The sequence below is a fragment of the Natrix helvetica genome (genome assembly GCF_964273705.1).
Source record: "Natrix helvetica genome assembly, chromosome: 16".
NCBI classification, from domain to species: Eukaryota; Metazoa; Chordata; class Lepidosauria; order Squamata; family Natricidae; genus Natrix; species Natrix helvetica.
In genome coordinates this window covers 2,867,436-2,882,203 of record NC_138563.1, presented here as the reverse complement: position 1 = coordinate 2,882,203, position 14,768 = coordinate 2,867,436, and the positions used below count along the sequence as shown (strand labels likewise).

General features: G+C 47.1%; 1 protein-coding gene across 1 annotated transcript; it reads right to left on the bottom strand.

Moving 5' to 3' along the window:
* Positions 1 to 834: 834 nt before the first annotated feature.
* On the bottom strand, positions 835 to 14,456 carry EFNA1 (ephrin A1). The gene is made up of 5 exons (XM_081968283.1): positions 14,007 to 14,456; positions 5,220 to 5,515; positions 3,622 to 3,687; positions 2,897 to 2,947; positions 835 to 2,751 (listed from the first exon to the last, which is right to left on the bottom strand). The coding sequence occupies exons 1-5, from the start codon at positions 14,105 to 14,107 to the stop codon at positions 2,636 to 2,638; spliced, it is 630 nt and encodes a 209-aa protein (XP_081824409.1). The 5' UTR covers positions 14,108 to 14,456; the 3' UTR covers positions 835 to 2,635.
* Positions 14,457 to 14,768: the final 312 nt, after the last annotated feature.

Sequence of the window (14,768 nt, the reverse complement as noted above, 5' to 3'; positions counted from 1 at the left end):
GAAGCAATGGGTGGAAAACGATTCAAGGAGAGACGCAACCTAGAACTAAGGAGATATTTCCTGACAGTGACAACAATCAATCAGTGGAACAACTTGCCACCAGAAGTTGTGAATGCTGCAACACTGGATGTTTTTAAGAAGATGTTGGATTATCCATTTGTCTGAAATGGTATAGGGTTTCCTGCCTAGGCAGGGGGTTGGACTAGAAGACCTCCAAGGTCCCTTCCAACTCTGTTATTCTATATTCTAACTTTGCCATTGCAAGCCGGTTGAGACCTGCTTTTATTTTCATTTTTTTTCTCCCCGATAGTGCTTTCCCTGTTTTTATTTATGTTCTTTTTTTGGTGAAATATGAACTTAGTTTTTTATCAGCAAGGGAGACACACCAGGTGAAAATGTGATCTCAAAGTTAAAAATGCATCAAAGGAGCTTTGAAAAAGTCTTGGCAAGCGATACGATTTGTGTGATCCCAAGTGTCGGGCCATCTGGCTGTCAAAATATCCCCGAAACAAATCACGCCAGATATTTTAAAACAGACCATAATAGTTATCAGGCTTCAAGGTTTCGCCTGGAGTTTCCACCTGAGCTCCTGAAGGCAAGAAATTTTTAATATATATATATGTGTGTGTGGAACTGCATCAAAGCAAGAGAGATTTCTGCCTTCGTTCTTCTTAAAATTCCATTTACAGGATTGTTCCTGCGAGAAAAACGATTTTTTTTTTTTGCGTCTCTCGTCAGGCTCCGCCCCATGCTTTAGGCTCCGCCCTGCAGTCTCCCAAGCCCCGCCCTCTCGATCCCGCCAAACGAGGTCGCCCCGTTGAACGGCACACCACATCCAATTTGTTCGGTGTTATTTATTCTTTTTTAAAAAAAAAAACCATAAAAAAAATTATATCCCGCCATAAAAAGCATAACAAAAAAATAATTTCTTAAGAATCTGAAAATCGCCTCCCTGATCAACATTAAGCAGCCAAAAGATTTCAAAGAAACGATTCACTACTTGGGAAAGACATCAAAAAAACCACCACAGGTCCTCCTCATTTAGCGGCGGCCTCGTTTTGTGTCCTACAAACTTTGAAAATGTAATTTTGTAACCTGCTCTCGGACTCAGAACCTTCCCAGACCAAAGGAAAGTTGGAATGAGATATAGTCAGCGGTTACGGATTTGTTGACCATCTGCTTCGTTTAACGGACAAGTTGCCGGTCTCCATTGCGGTCGCTAAATGAGGACTGTCCTTATTTGCAGCGAGATGGAATCCCTCATGAACAGAGGCAGTTTTCCTCACCACGGAAGGTGCGAGGTTCGAATGGAATATAGTAATAACATTTCAACAGCTGAGCACCGTTGGATATACAGGTAGCCCTGGACTTATGAAAGTTCGTTTAGTGACTGAACTTACGATGTCAGATTTGCTCAACAACCCCATTACTAGCTTTAAAAAAATGGCAATGACTCCCTTAACAACTGCAGCAAAAAAGGTCGTAAAAGGGGAGGGCAAAACTCGCCGAACCAATGTCTCACGTTGCGACATAAAAAACTTGGGCTTGGTGGTGGTCATAAATCGAGGACTACCTGTACAAGATGCTAGCAAACCCTTTCTTTGGCATTTTTGGGGACGCCTCTGTTTTTAACCGAGTGGAGACAGGAGTGAGATTTCTTCTCCATGAGAACCTGAGCCTTTACCCAAATAAAAACAGATCCATCATCCAAACCGAAAAAGACAATTTTCCACCCCTTTGGCTCAAAAACCCGAAGCAAGCAAGCAAACGCGAGTTTTGCTGTCCTAAATTCATCCTATATATGTATAAAAATGTTTGCTGGGGTTGTCACCCTTTTTATTCCTTCTAATAAATAGTATCGATCTGAGTTCGGGAAGCGATATCCTTTGGACACAGCCTTCCTGTACGGCTCACGAGACAAAAATCCCGTGTCACCGGGAGCGGCGCGGGGTGGGTGGGTGTCTTCCCCAAATTCAGGTCCTGCCTGTTTTAAGTCCGATTAAGTCCGAACTATTCACATGGTCTCGTATGTCCAGGAGGGGAGTGGGTGGTTTAGGAAGCAGCCCGTATCTTTGTATCTTGCTCGAAAAGTCCGACGACGTTTGCTCGAAAAGTCCGACGACGTTTGCTGGAAAAGTCCGACGACGTTTGCTGGAAAAGTCCGACGACGTTTGCTCGAAAAGTCCGACGACGTTTGCTCGAAAAGTCCGACGACGTTTGCTCGAAAAGTCCGACGACGTTTGCTCGAAAAGTCCGACGACGTTTGCTCGAAAAGTCTGACGACGTTTGCTCGAAAAGTCCAACAATGTCCCTCAAACCTTCGAAGGATCCGCGGTGTCTCAGATTCACAGAGGATATGTCTCCGACCTGCGGAGGACACGTCGTCTGCTCGCCGCGTTGCTTTCTCGCACTGGGAGTCCAACGAGATCACTCTCGAGAACAAGAGAGGATTTGCACGCTGTCCTTACCACGCCTGCGGCGTGCATTCAGCTTCTTTCCGCCTCGCGCTACCGACAGTTCCAGGGTTGGTAACCCTGAAGATCCCACGTTGCCGTCTCGCTCGCCGCGTGGACCTAGTCGGGATCCACCCTGCTTGGCTCAATCCGGGGGTTCATTGGGGAGGGCGAGATTCCCTTCAAGGGCCCCGAGAGAGGAAGACCCACAGCAAAAGGCCGACGAAGGGCAGCGGGCTGCCGAGCCGTGGGGAGGAATTGTACCCTACACTGCGCAACATCGGGGCGTCTGGATCATCTGCGGAAATCAGTGAGGAGAGAAATGAGGGGGGTTGCATGGAAATATCTCATATGCACCCCAAAGATTTTTATTGATTTATCCATGAAATGAGGACACCCCCCCCCAGCCTCACAATTTCCCAGAATCCCATTTCTGTGCCTACCTGATTGAAGAGTCCCCTTTTGCGTCGGGATGTGGCCAGGTGGTATCAGTGCTACGACGGAAGAAGGATACGACGTTAAGTTCAGTTACCCCCAAATATCAGGATACCCTGAATCCTCCTCTTTCCATCTTGATCCTCACATCCTTCTCTCTCTGTTTTCCCCCGGTCCTCAACGTATGACCACACCTGAGCCCCACATTTATGTCACTAAGTGAGAAATGCTCCATTTCATGACCTTTCCCGCGTAACCGTTGTTAAATTAGTAACATGGTTCCACCCCAACCTCCCCCCACAGAGGGTGAAATGTGGGGTGAAATGAGAATCTAAATCATCACACAAGTTGTCCTCATTTAACGACCGAAACAGGGACTGGGAACTCAATCATTCCGTGAAGCAGTCCCTAAGTGAAACATTCATCTTATCATTTTCTTTCGGCTTTCCTTTGCTTTACAGATGAAAGGTTATACATTTAAGGAGGCCCAATTACTTTTTCATCACCGTTGTGACTCTGAACGGTCGCTAAATGAGGCGCCACTAAACAAAGGCCACCTGTACGCACGCCGCCCTGAGTCAGACTGAATCATGAAACGGGGCGAAGTCGTAAATTCTCCCTAGGTCCAAACAAATATTCTTTGTAGGTAAACCTAACGGATTATGTCTTTTAGAAAAAGTGATTAGAGACAGCGAGAATTGGAAAAACAATATTTAAACGCTGAAATACTTACTTTTTTTACCAATCACCTTCACCCTCAATTTAAGACAGGAGTCTTGGTGCCGGTGAATCAGTTTGGCTAACCAGGAGAAAAAGAGCGGAAAAAAAGATTTTTAAAAAGCCAGAGACGGATTACAAAAATCAGAGAATATATATATATATATATATATATTAAAAATCAGCTGGTGAGAATCAGAGAAAATTGGAAAGCGTCAGGATTTAAAATACGCCTCTCTCTCTCTCTAGCCTTGAGCATTCAGGAGAAATGTGCAGAGGTGAGCATTCGTATTTTGAAACGGCTGCAGTTTCTGGAGCCAGATTTAATCAGTGGGACTACTTGCCACCAGAAGTTGTGAATGCTCCAACACTGGAGGCTTTTAAGAAGAGACTGGACAACCATTTATCTGAAATGGGATAGGGTTTCCTGCCTGAGCAGGGGGTTGGACTAGAAGACCTCCAAGGTCCCTTCCAACCCTGTTATTCTGCTATTCTCTCTCTCTCTCTTCCTTCCTTCCTTCCCTCCCTCCCTCTCTTCTCCATCACTGGATAGTTTAAAGAAAAGATTGGAATTGTCTGAAATGGTATAGGGTCTCCTGCTTGAGCCAGGGGGTTGGACTAGAAGACCTCCAATGCCCCTTTCAACTCTTCAGTTCTGTTCTATTCTTATTTTTTCTTCTATTCTTTTTTATTTTATTCTATTTCTGATTCTATTCTATTCTTTCTTATTCTATTCTATTCCTTATTCTATTCCCTATTCTATTCCTATTCTATTCTAAATATTTATTCTATTCTATATCCTAATCATATTTTCTATTCTAATTCTACTCCATTCCTATTCTCTATTCTAATTCTATTCTAATTCTATTCTTTATTCTTATTCTCTAGTCTTTATTCTCTATTCTCCATTCTCTATTAATTCTATTCTTATTCTATTCTATTCTTTATTCTCTATTCTAATTCTATTCTTATTCTATTCTTTATTCTTATTCTCTAGTCTTTATTCTCCATTCTCTATTAATTCTATTCTTATTCTATTCTATTCTTTATTCTCTATTCTAATTCTATTCTTATTCTATTCTTTATTCTTATTCTCTAGTCTTTATTCTCTATTCTCCATTCTCTATTAATTCTATTCTTATTCTAATTCTATTCTATTCTCTATTCTAACTCTATTCTTATTCTATTCTTTATTCTTATTCTCTATTCTTTCTTCTCTATTCTCCATTCTCTATTAATTCTATTCTTATTCTAATTCTATTCTATTACTATTCGCTATTCTAATTCTATTCTTATTCTATTCTTTATTCTCTATTCTCCATTCTCTATTAATTCTACTCTTATTCTATTCTTTATTCTCTATTCTAATTCTAATTCTATTCTATTCTTTATTCTCTATTTTTTATTCTCTATTCTAATTCTAATTCTTACTCCTGTTCTATGCTCTATTCCCTATTTTTTATTTTCTCTACTAATTCTAATTCCATTCCACCCCATCCCAGTGTTCCAATCTTGTATTTTATTTTTTGCATTTTATTCGAATCGGGATGCTTCTGCCACATATAAACAAACTAGTCTACGGGGGTTTATTTCCCCCCGAAAAAGGAGACTTACAGATATAATAATATTCGTGGCCCTCCCGAAATTCTTTGCCGAGGGTGAACGGCGTGAAGCGCTGGAATTTTTCAGAGAGCCGCTCGGGGCCGTGTAGCGCGTCCGGCCGATTGCACTGCCAACGCACTTGCTCCTTTGAACGCGGCTTGCAGGTGTCATACTCCTCCCTCTCCACCAGGTACAAGGTGTAGCGCTCCATCGAGTGGGCGGGGACGCTGTTATCCTCGTAGTGGGGACAAATGATGTCCAGGTACTCGTTCAGACGCACCTCGACGGTGTAATCCCCCTTCTGAAACCTGAGAACCGATACAGAAAGGCGAGTTAATAGAAGCGAAGCACGGGAAAACTTTTTTTCCCCACGCTTCATTCGCCGCCTTCGTAACCATCCTTACTAACAACCCTGCAAGGTAGACCTCCCCCGAGAGAGAGAGGAACGCATCGACAGCCAAGGAAGAGAAGCCAGATCTGCTCAACGGCTGTGTGATTCCTGTGATTGGCTTAATAATGGGCGCGGGAGCGGCTCGTTTAATGACGAGCTCGCTTTAGGGAATCTACGGTCAAAGGAGGGGAGCCAGATCTGCTTAACGACCGACGATGGGATTCCTTTAATGTCCGCGGTGATTTGGTTTCATAACGATAGTGGCCGTGACTCGCTTAATGACTAGCTTGCTTTAGGGAATTTACGGTCAAAGGAGGGGAGCCACATCTGCTTAACGACCAACGATGGGATTCCTTCAATGTCCGCGGTGATTTGGTTTAATAACGATAGTGGCCGCGACTCGCTTAATGACTAGCTCGCTTTAGGGAATCTACTGTCAAGGTAGGGAAGGAAGATTTGTTTAATGATAATGTGATTCCTTTAACGTCCGCGGTGATTTGCTTAATAATGATAGTGGCCGCAACTCGCTTAATGACGAGCTCGCTTTAGGGAATCTACAGTTAAGGGAGGGAAGGCAGGCTTGCTTAATGATGGATGATGTGATTCCTTTAATGTCTGCAATGATTTGCTTAATAAAATGATAGTGGTCGTGACTCGTTTAATGACTAGCTCCCTTTAAGGAATCTACGGTCAAGGGAAGGAATGCCAGATTTGTTTAAGGACGATGCGATTCCTTTAAGGGACCGCAGTGGTTTGCTGAATAAAGATAACGAAAAAGGGTGTGGAAGTTTCGCTTAATGACTAGCTCACGTAGCAATATTTCTGGTCCCAAATATAGTCGTAAGTCAAGGACGACCTCTCAACAGGCTCTACAAGGACAGCTAAAGGGCTCCCAGTTGCTAAATAACCAGGAAGAGACCTGTCAGTCAATTTAAGAATTAAATTATAAGGTATTCTTCCTCAGCTTGGATTATTTCAAATCCAGGGAGGGGGGAGATATACCATATTTTTTTTAATTCCCCAAATTTGCTAGTCGCATCTTCAGTGCCCTGGAAATTTAAATGCGTTCGGCTGGCATTACCGTCGTTTCTTCGTTGCTGGTTTAATTTAATCTCTTTTTAATCGTGTCGTTTTCCAACAAGCGGCTTCGCAAATCCAATAAACGGAAATTAAACACTTCTTTCTTTTTTTTTTAATCAAGCGTGTCTTGGAATTAGGGAGGGGAGGGGGCGTGAAAACGTTATGGAAAGACTACAGCTCCTATCAGCCACAGCATCTCCACGATCAAAAGGCAGGCACTTGGAGGCTTTGGAGAAGAGATTGCAAGGGCCACTTGTCAGAAATGGTGTAGGGTTTCCTGCTTGGGCGGGGGGGGGGGGAGGTTGGACTAGATGACCTCCAAGGTCCCTTCCAACTCTGCTGATCTGTTAAATCTGTCAGCGCCACTGGGAACCATCCTATCTGGCTTCCGACCAGCAAAATCAGTGGAGGAAATACAGATTTAAGCGATGAACAGAGTTGGAAGGGACCTTGGAGGTCATCTAGTCCAACCCCCACTCCCTCCCGCCCAAGCAGGAGACCCTACACCATTTCTGACAAATGGCCGCTGCCCAGTCTGTTCCTAAAAGCTCCCAGGGATGAAGCTCCCACCACTCCCCAAGGCAACTTCTGTCCCATGACTTAACAACTTCCCGATTCGTTTAACGACCAGGGCGGGGAAAAAACCCACAACCCAACCAAATCCAGGCGCCACTCAATGAACAAGGGGAAAACACTGCTCTCGCAACAGTCCCCTAAGCGAAAACCTCGGCCCCATGGAAAAACCTTGCAAGGGGTTAAAAAAAGGTAAACCACGAAACACGGCTTCCCGTGGGACATTGTCCTTGTAAGGGATAAATCCTGGTTTGTTTTGGCTGGAGAAGAAGGTTGATGATTTTAAAGAAAACAATGATCTTTTAAGCCAGCATATCCCGGTCTCCCGAGGATCCACATTCCAAAGGCGAAGTTAGTTATTAAAGGTTTAGCTGCTTCCCCACGCAGCTGGGAAGAACGAAGGAACAGACTTCTCCCAAAACCGGTTGGACGGGGCCACGCCCGGGCCGATCCTTGGCAGAGCAATAAACCACGTTTAGCATCCTCCCCTCCAAAGGGTGAGAGAGAGAGAGAGAGATACAGGTGGTTGAGAGGCTCCCCCCACTTCGCCCTTCCCCTCCTCACCTGCCGCCCTCCCTGCCCTGGGGGTTCCCACCAACCACGATCTGACCCCTATTTGCAAAGATCACCCAGGATGGTGGGCAATTGGTGGCCGAGTTGGAGAGGGAGACACACAGACACACACAGACACAAAGAAAATAAAAATGAAAGGTTTTTGGAAGTCGAAAAGCCAACGCAGCAAAAGGTGAAAAGCTGAGCTGGGATGGGTGTGTTTTTATGTGTGTGTGTGTGTTTTGGGTTTGTTTGAAAAAGTTGTTTTGTTTTATTTTAATTTCATACATATAAGCCCAAGTGTACCATTACGTCTGAATAATATGTTTTTTTTTTTGGGTATTGTCCGTTATTATATCATTCCCTCAATCCAAAAGAGCTGTCATTTGCTCTTCGGCTTTCAATACACCCTACTTCGCCTCTCTCCTCTCCCTCTCTCCTCCTCCCTACTTCCTTTCTTCCCTCTGCCATCCCTCTCTTCTCTACTTCCCCTTCCTCTCTCCTCTTTCCACTCCTTCTTTCTCTCTTTCTTCTCTCCCTTCTATTCTCCCTACCTCCTTTCTTCCCTCTGCCATTCCTCTCTTCTCTACTTCCCCTTCCTCTCTCCTCTTTCCACTCCTTCTTTCTCTCTTTCTTCTCTCCCTTCTATTCTCCCTACCTCCTTTCTTCCCTCTGCCATCCCTCTCTTCTCTATTTCCTTCTCCTCTCTCCTCTTCTTCGTTCTCTCCTACTTCTCCTATTCTCCTCCCTACCTTCTTTCTTCCCTCTGCCATCCCTCTCTTCTCTACTTCCTCTTCCTCTCTCCTCTCCTTCTTTCTCTCCTACTGCTCCTATTCTCCTCCCTACCTTCTTTCTTCCCTCTGCCATCCCTCTCTTCTCTACTTCCCCTTCCTCTCTCCTTCTTTTCCTCTCCCTTCTATCTGCCCCTCTCCTCTCTTTCTCCTTACCCCTACCTTTCCTTTCCGCTCTCTCCAATGAATTGACATGGTGTATTTCAGCATCTGAGCGCACTTCGTTTAATATTTGCTGGTATGTATAAAAATAAAATATTTCGTGTGTGTGTGTGTGTGTTGCCTGAACCAAGGATGGATAAAAACAAAAAGAACGATCACCAGTGCTGGGCAGCCAACCCAGCGCATCTCCAGATGTCCTGCAGATGTTCCCCTGCGTCTTTCGTCTTTCTAAACATCTGGAAAAGTATTTTGGGCCACGAAGAAACAGAGAGTGAAATCCTGGTTGAATTTAGGAGGTGGCGTTTTGGGGGGGGAGGAGGGAGGGATCAGGAAAAAGAGGGTGGGTTAAATTAAATGGGCAAGGGGGAATGCCAGGTCTGAAACGGGGAGGGGGCTGCCTTGAGATACGACGGTGTGCGCTTGTGTGCGTGCCTCAAAATTAAACCACGCTTGGCTGCAAAGAAACTCAACCAAGAGCTGGGAAAAAGTGTCTTTTTCCCCCCCTTCTATCTTTTGTATATCTTAGCATATTGATATAGAATTGCTATTTCCCCCCCCCTCTATTTTTCAATCCCTATTTTAACTTTTATTTTCCTCCCCCTTTCATATCAGTATAATATTCAAAAGACGTGATTCTCACCTCTTTTGTTATTCACGATAAGAAAAAGACAGAGGAAAAGTTTAGTAACGAAGGGTGATGATAAAAAAAAAGAATATATAAAGAATACGAGATCAGGGAAACGAAATATAATATTTAGGAGTCGTAAGAGTATGTTTATATGTACTGGGATGTATAATATAATACCAGATAACACACCGATTGAGGTGTGCAAAGAATATTAAAAAAAAAAAATTTGATGGGGGAAAAAGAGTTGGAAAAAGCGTTTCTTTTTTATAGCCTAGTAACGAAGGGTGATGATTAAAAAAAAGAATATATAAATAATATGAAGCCAGGGAAATGAAATGTAATATTTAGGACCCATGTTTATATGTACAATACCCAGATAACAACATACCGTTCACGCATTGATGTGTGTAAAGAATATAAGAATTAAACATTTGGAGGGAGGGTGAGTTGGAAAAAGTGCTTTGCGCCTAACGTCTCCACATCTGGCTCCGTCCCGACCAGGCCCGGATTCGAATCACCCACAAATGACTGCCTTGTGTGTGTGTGTTTTTTTTCCTCCCCCCTGCCAATCTTAAAAACACAACCCCCTCCCTCTGTTTCTCCCCGCAGTTGTCATCAGCCACTGCTTGACCAAACAACTTAGAAAAGAGGAAAAACTTTGCAAGATGTTTTTTATCCCGGGGAAAAAAACAGAGAGAGAGAGAGGCTTCCTGCCCCGGATAACCCTGGCGCCGTCCCTTGGCCGCTGACCAAGGCTGGCGGGAAGGAAGAGGCCCCAGGCCAGCAGGACGCTTGCCCTGGGAAAAGAGGACTTGGCTGACCGGCCTGGGCCTCGCCCCATATTAACTTTCCCCCCCCTCTGGCCTTGCCAACATTTTCCACCTGGTTGAATCTGTGCAATGTGGATCCAAAGTTCAGCCTTTTTAAAAAATAAATAAAAAGGAGGGCGAAGGACGGAGGGAGGGGGGTGATTCTGGTGGTGCCCGACTTCTACTCTACAAAGGCGAGAGACCCTCCCTCATTTTCGGTCTTTCCAAAGCTGAGACAGAGAGAAAAGGCAAGGGAGCTTCTGAGCACATGCAGAGTGCCTTCTAAGGTTTGATGGGGGGGTGGGAGAGAGAGAGAGGCAACATCGTTGTGGCAGTAGCATTCTGGAGAGGTCTCTGGGGTGGGGTGGGGTGGGGTGGCTCTCGTCTGATTTTTCTGCCCTCTGACCAAGAGGTAGAGTGCCCCTTCAAGGGGAGGATCCATCTTCCTCCCTCGATTCTCCGAGCGGGGAAGGAAGGCGCACCACGAGGGCGAGAGATTATAGAATCGCAGGGCTGGGACAAGGGGCCTTGGAGGTCATCTAGTCCAACCCCCTGCCTAGGCAGGAAACCCTATACCGTTTCAAAAGAAGGTCTTCCTTCGTTTGGGAGATGCAGGCAGGAGATGAAAGTGGATTTAGGAGAATGGAGGCTAAAACATATGAAGAACGGTTGCAGGAACTGGGTATGTCCAGTTTGATGAAAAGAAGGACTAGGGGAGACATGATAGCATTGTTCCAATATCTCAGGGGCTGCCCCAAAGAAGAGGGAGTCAAGCTATACCCAAGAGCACCTGAGTGCAGGACAAGGAGCAATGGGTGGAAACTAATCAAGGAGAGAAGCAACTTAGAACTGAGGAGAAACTTCCTGACAGTTAGAACAATTAATCAGTGGAACAGCTTGCCACTAGACCTTGTGGGTACTCCATCACTGGAGACTTTCAAGAAGAGATTGGAAAAGCTATTTGTCTGGAAGGGTAGAGGGTCTGCTGCTTCAGCAGGGGATTGGACTAGAAGACCTCCCAGGTCCCTTCCAACTCTGTTATTCTCTTATTCTGCTATGCGTCCTTCCTTCCTTCCTTCCTTCCTTCCTTCCTTCCTTCCTTCCTTCCTTCCTTCCTTCCTTCCCATCACTGGCAGTTTTCAAGAAGAGTTTAGACAACAACTTATCCAGAAAGTTTCCTGCTTCAGCAGGGGTTGGACTAGAAGACCTCCAAGGTCCCTTCCAACTCTGTTATTCTCTTATTCTACTATGCGTCCTTCCCTTCCTTCCTTCCTTCCTTCCTTCCTTCCCATCACTGGCAGTTTTCAAGAATAGATTAGACAACAACTTATCCAGAATGGCATAAGGTTTCCTGCTTGAGCAGGGGGCTGGACTAGAAGACCTCCAAGGTCCCTTCCAGCTCTGTTATTCTTCCTTCCTTCCTTCCTTCCTTCCTTCCTTCCTTCCTTCCTTCCTTCCTTCCTTCCTTCCCCATCACTGTTTTTTTTTTAAAAAGAAGCAACTGGACAGCCCTTTGTCTGGAATGGTACCAGGTCTCCTGCCTGAGCAGGGGTTGGACTAGAAGACCTCCAAGGTCCCTTCTAACTCTTGATATTCTGTTCAACGTTCCTTCCACCAGTTTCCCCCCCAAACACACACACACAACATCCCTGAGAGGTAGGCCGGTTCCAAATCACCAATTCAGCTTTCTGGAGCGGAGGAAGGATTCGAACCCCTAGTTCCTCGCTTACTCCAGAGTCACCCGATCGATGAGTGGCAAATAGAGGGAGCAAATCAATCAATCGTCCAGTGCCTTCACCTCCCTGCCTACCCTCAATGGCAGAGGAGCAGGGCTTATGTAGTCCTGACATCTGGCGGCCTGCTGAGAATTTCAGCCGGAGGGAAAACAGGCAGAAATGGAGGAGGGGAAGAATAAAAATATCCCAAAATATATAAATATATGTCTGGTTGCAAAGAAAAACAACCAGGGAAGAGGGACCTGGACAAACTGGGGAAGAAGGAGAGGAGGGAGGGAGGGAGACCACCTGGAGAGCCCCCAACCTTGAGTCTCACACAACAGGAAGCAGCTGCCCCCGGTGTGTCTCCGAAGCCAAACAATCTCTGGGAAAACAAGATGGTTTAACCCTCCCAGTGCCACAGACCTCCGCAAACAGCCCACACCTCCAGAAGGGAAACCTTGCGCTTGCCTTATGCTCAGGAGGCACGCCTCCACAGGCCCGCCGGGACACACCCAGTTGCATCACCCCAAAACCAAAGCACCTCCAGAGGAAGGCAACGACCTCTCTCCTTCTTTCTGCCTTGATCCCCCAAAACTAAATCCCTTCCCCCACATAGTCCTAACCTCCCCCACCCCAAGTTTTAACCGGGTCCTAACCCCCCCCACCCCACCCCAGGTAAGCAGAGGTAACCCCGCCTGGCTCGGAGGCAGGTTTGCAGATGTTGCCGGGCCGCAGAATGACCTCGGGAAGAGAAAGAAAGCCCATGGAACTCCCCGCCACTTGAAAGCTGCTCTTTCAAAGGGAACCGCACGGGAGCTGGTTCGAAAGGAGTTTTTGACTGCTAGCTTTAAAAAGGATATTTGAAAGGTGTTTTTTGGGGGAGGGAGGGGGCAAGAGATGGCAGAGAAGGGGTTGCTAGGAAGGGCAAGGAGGCGCGACCAGGAGCCGTCTCAAAGAGCCAGAGGTGGCAGGTAAATGTAATAATAGTAATAATAATAATAATAATGATAACCACAATAACAACGGGCACTGCCCACTGCTTTCCTAGCAAGGCTGCCTTCTGATTCACGCCAGCGTGACTGTTCTCAGGTATGGGCCAGGTGCCAAGAGAGGCCTACACACTGGTTGTTTACAAATTTTGAGTTCTCGCCCCTGCCAAGGTAGAGAAGGAGGGGGGGGCCTGCCCAGTAACCCACCCACCCTTCTCTCTGGGTCTTTCCTGCCCACCGAGTTGGCTTGTCCCGCTCAGGAAGATTTGGCTGGGTTTTTTTTCTAACTTTCAGCAGTGAAATGCCAGTGAGCAGAGAAAGAGAGAGAGACACGCAGGGTGGGTAGTTGTGGGTGTGAAGGAGAGATCAGCCAAAGAGGGAGAGGGGCATGCAAGCGCGCAAATTTGTATGCACACACTCCCAGTCTGGCGGGGGTTTGGAGCTGGCACCAGGGTTTAAAGGACCCGGTTTGGGGGTGCCACCAAAAACAGAGGGAGTTTGGATGTGTTTGACTTTGGAAGTGGGCACCAGTTGGGTGGGGATGGGATGCGGGTCTGGTTTGCTGGTTTGGAGGGAGGGGGAGAACGTCCCTTCTCCCTTTTGCAGGAAACTGGGGAGTGGGGAGGGATAATCCAAAGGCTAGCCGGGTCGTTTACCCTGGTCTGTCTTAATTGAGGCGGTGGGCTCGCTTCGGAACCCCAGCGCAGCTAAAAACGCATTTTGCCAGTATATCCAAAAAGTTTCCCCTTGTTTTTAGGGTTGGGTGGGGAGGGGGGGATCCTGTGTGTCTGGAAGCCAGCTGGGTGGCCGCGCGGGCAAAGCCAGAGAGGGGCCTCCGCTGAAACCGGAGACCCCCGTTTTCCCGATCGGGGGAAAGGGGGAGAGAAGAGAGGGGGGGGTCTAAGCGGAGGGTCTCTCTCCATGGCGCCCCGCGCGCGCCTCTCTCTCCATTGCGCGCAGGAGCCAGCCTGGAGGGCGCCTAATGGGGGGCTTGAAAAGGGTGGGAGGTGGGGAGTCACTGCCCCTCCGAGACTAGAGGCTGCCCTGCGCCCCCTCCCCATCTCTCACAGAGCAGCCCCCCCCAAAAAAAGTACACGCGAACTCACTTGGGGTTGGTGCTGTTCCAGAAAACCGTGTGTCTCTGTCCGGTCGCCAAGCGCAGGGCGCAGAAGAGAGCGAGGAGGGGGATCCACGGTGGGAGACCCATCGGCCCGCAGTCTCGACCCTCCTTTTCTTTCTTCTTTCCTTCCTTCCTTTCTGCTTCTTTCTTTCCTTTCTGCCGGCTTGCTTCTTCCTTCCCTCCTTTCTTCTTTGCTTCCTCCCTTTCTTTCCTTCCTGCTTCTTTCTTTCTTTCCTCCCTTCCTTTCTGATTGCTTCTTTCTTTCTTTCTCTTTCTTTCTTTCTTTCTTTCTTTCTTTCTTTCTTTCTTTCTTTCTTTCTTTCTTTCTTTCTTTCTTTCTTTCTTTCTTTCTTTCTTTCTTTCTTTCTTTCTCCCTTCTCCGACGGCGCGCACCAGCTCAGACTCGCTCCGTGCCTTCGCTCCGTGCCGCGCTGGCTGCCTCTCCTAAGCGGAGCAAGCCGTCCCAGCCCCGGTTTAAGTACTGGGCGGAGTGCCGCGGCCGCCCCTTCTGGGCGGGCGTCGAGCGAGGAGCGAAGAGAGCGCGGGCTGACCCCAAGCGGCGGCCGCGGCTTTGACGCCTTGCCTTGGGCGAGCGCCAGACAGTCCGCTCCACCCCCCTTTCCTTCGTCTTTCCAGGAGCAGCGGGTTGGGCTAGAGGACCTGTGGGTGCCCCTTCCAAAGTGGGGAAAGGAGACTCAGGGGCAGGAGTGGGGGTGGTGGTCTCCTCCTTCAGAAGTTGGGTGCGCTG